The sequence below is a fragment of the Pagrus pagrus genome (assembly GCF_965226575.1).
Source record: "Pagrus pagrus genome assembly, contig: HAP1_SCAFFOLD_464, whole genome shotgun sequence".
Classification (NCBI taxonomy): Eukaryota; Metazoa; Chordata; class Actinopteri; order Spariformes; family Sparidae; genus Pagrus; species Pagrus pagrus.
In genome coordinates, this window is record NW_028175003.1 from 2,280 (window position 1) to 5,000 (window position 2,721).

Below are 2,721 nucleotides of genomic sequence, written 5' to 3' on the forward strand. Positions count from 1 at the left end.
CTCACCTCTACGATCATGACTCACCGCTACGATCACGTGACTCACCTCTACGATCACGTGACTCACCTCTACGATCATGACTCACCTCTACGATCATGACTCACCTCTACGATCACGTGACTCACCTCTACGATCATGACTCACCTCTACGATCATGACTCACCTCTATGATCATGACTCACCTCTACGATCACGTGACTCACCTCTACGATCATGACTCACCTCTACGATCATGACTCACCTCTACGATCACGTGACTCACCTCTACGATCATGCGCAGGTCTCTGACGTACATCCTCTCCGTCTCGATGATCTCCATGACAACCCGGTCCAGGTAGGTCAGCTGAGGGTTCGGTGCCATGCTTCTGCTAATGAACGGTGACGCCTGTTGGCGGCGGCTGGAGGCTCGACTCGGCGTCGACTCTTTGTTGTTGTTGTTGTTGTGTATGAGGTTGAGGCCCCGCCCCCTCTGGTCAGACTCGCCCTCTGCAGCGCCCCCTGCAGGGCTCAGGTCCAGGTCGATGTTGGGGGTCTGGGTGGATGGCGGCGGGGTGAGATTGTTGTCTCGGGAGGATCCGGAGCCCGAGGATATGGTGGAGATCAGGCTCACCGGGCGGCAGTCAGAGGAGTCGGAGGGCGTGGCCGACGGAGCGCGTTCATTGCTGCTGATGGAGGCGGTGGACAGGCGGGGGGAATCTGAGGAGAGAGAGACACTTTCACAATAAGAGTCTTATCATGACCACAGCCGTCAGACTTTCACAATAAGAGTTTCAGATTACATCATCAAAAGATGGCTGCTGGTTTTCTGAGTAATGTTTGAACTTTGAGTTTGTTTCTTGTTCCTGACAGTTTCATGTTGAAGACGTGATGTCACAGACTGATTATTGTTATCAAAAACTCCCTGAACTAAAAATAAACCAGTACCAACTGATGACTGGTTCTGTCGGACTCAGTCGTTCCCCTCATGAATCATGACGTCTGTAACATCTGGAGGGTTTCAGGTTGTTTTTTTCAGCCTGAAGAATTGAAAGAATCCATCAGAACAGGTTTGTTGACGCTGAAGACGAGGAGACGGATCCTGTTTTCTGTCGGGTTCATGAAGACGTTGAGTCAACACAGAACACAGAGTACAAGAACAGATAAATACAGATGATCTGAGCCTGAACACGGACTGTCACATTGTGTTGAGGTGGTTCAGGATGCAGGTAACTCAGTCAGGTGTGTGAAGGTCACAGAAACACTGACTTCATGTATTTCAATGACATAAATTACAAAATGGTTTATAATCAAAGTTCAGACTGTACGTTCATGTTGAGTGTCATGTGTTCACGCTGCGGTTGGTTCTGATCGGTTCTGACACTGAAGCACTTCAGAAGACATTATAGTTCATGTTTTCATTTACATTTCTAATAATACCACTTAAATCTCTGCTGAGGAGCCTCTGAGCAACAAAGCAGCTCACTGAACCTGTTTAAATAAAGTCTGAAGTGATTGAACACAAACCAGAGTGTCTGTCAGCCAATCACATCACATCACATCACAAACATCCAATCACAGTGAAGCAGCAGGTTCCCTCCACCCAGATACACCTGACAACATGAAGCTGCTGATTAACATTGATCACATCTGATCAATTACTCTGATTGATTCAGGATTGGTTTGATCTGTTGTTTTGATTTCTGCTGTCACACGGCGGCCATTTTGAGTTCTGGTGGGAAACGTCCCGAACGACTTCACTGTTATTTAAAGTTTATTTGAAGGTTTTGTGAGTCCTTCTCATTATTCTGATGTTATTATTGCATATGAAATGTGTGAGGGTGTGTGAGGGTGTGTGAGGGTGTGTAAGGGTGTGTGAAGGTGTGTGAGGGTGTGTGAGGGTGTGTGAAGGTGTGTGAGGGTGTGTGAGGGTGTGTGAGGGTGTGTGAAGGTGTGTGAGGGTGTGTGAGGGTGTGTGAAGGTGTGTGAGGGTGTGTAAGGGTGTGTGAAGATGTGTGAGGGTGTGTGAGGGTGTGTGAGGGTGTGTGAAGGTGTGTGAAGGTGTGTGAAGATGTGTGAGGGTGTGTGAAGATGTGTGAAGGTGTGTGAGGGTGTGTGAGGGTGTGTGAAGGTGTGTGAGGGTGTGTGAGGGTGTGTGAGGGTGTGTGAGGGTGTGTGAAGGTGTGTGAGGGTGTGTGAGGGTGTGTGAGGGTGTGTGAGGGTGTGTGAAGGTGTGTGAGGGTGTGTAAGGGTGTGTGAAGATGTGTGAGGGTGTGTGAGGGTGTGTGAGGGTGTGTGAAGGTGTGTGAGGGTGTGTGAGGGTGTGTGAGGGTGTGTGAGGGTGTGTGAAGGTGTGTGAAGGTGTGTGAGGGTGTGTGAGGGTGTGTAAGGTGTGTGAGGGTGTGTGAGGGTGTGTGAAGGTGTGTGAGGGTGTGTGAGGGTGTGTGAAGGTGTGTGAGGGTGTGTGAGGGTGTGTGAAGGTGTGTGAGGGTGTGTGAAGGTGTGTGAGGGTGTGTGAGGGTGTGTGAAGGTGTGTGAGGGTGTGTGAGGGTGTGTGAGGGTGTGTGAGGGTGTGTGAGGGTGTGTGAAGGTGTGTGAGGGTGTGTGAGGGTGTGTGAGGGTGTGTGAGGGGGTGTGAAGGTGTGTGAGGGTGTGTGAGGGGTGTGTGAGGGTGTGTGAGGGTGTGTGAAGGTGTGTGAGGGGTGTGTGAGGGTGTGTGAAGGTGTGTGAGGGTGTGTGAAGGTG

The 2,721-nt window shown here is 50.2% G+C and overlaps 1 protein-coding gene across 1 annotated transcript in view; it reads right to left on the reverse strand.

Moving 5' to 3' along the window:
- Nucleotides 1–222: 222 nt before the first annotated feature.
- LOC311254139 (pleckstrin homology domain-containing family G member 3-like) overlaps nt 223–2,721 on the reverse strand; it is a gene marked incomplete at its 3' end in the record, with an annotated part of 17,214 nt that continues 14,715 nt past the window's right edge. Inside the window, exon 3 of the mRNA XM_084384540.1 lies at nt 223–696. Coding sequence (XP_084240666.1) covers nt 223–696 — 474 coding nt within the window. The remainder of the gene's footprint in view (nt 697–2,721) is intronic.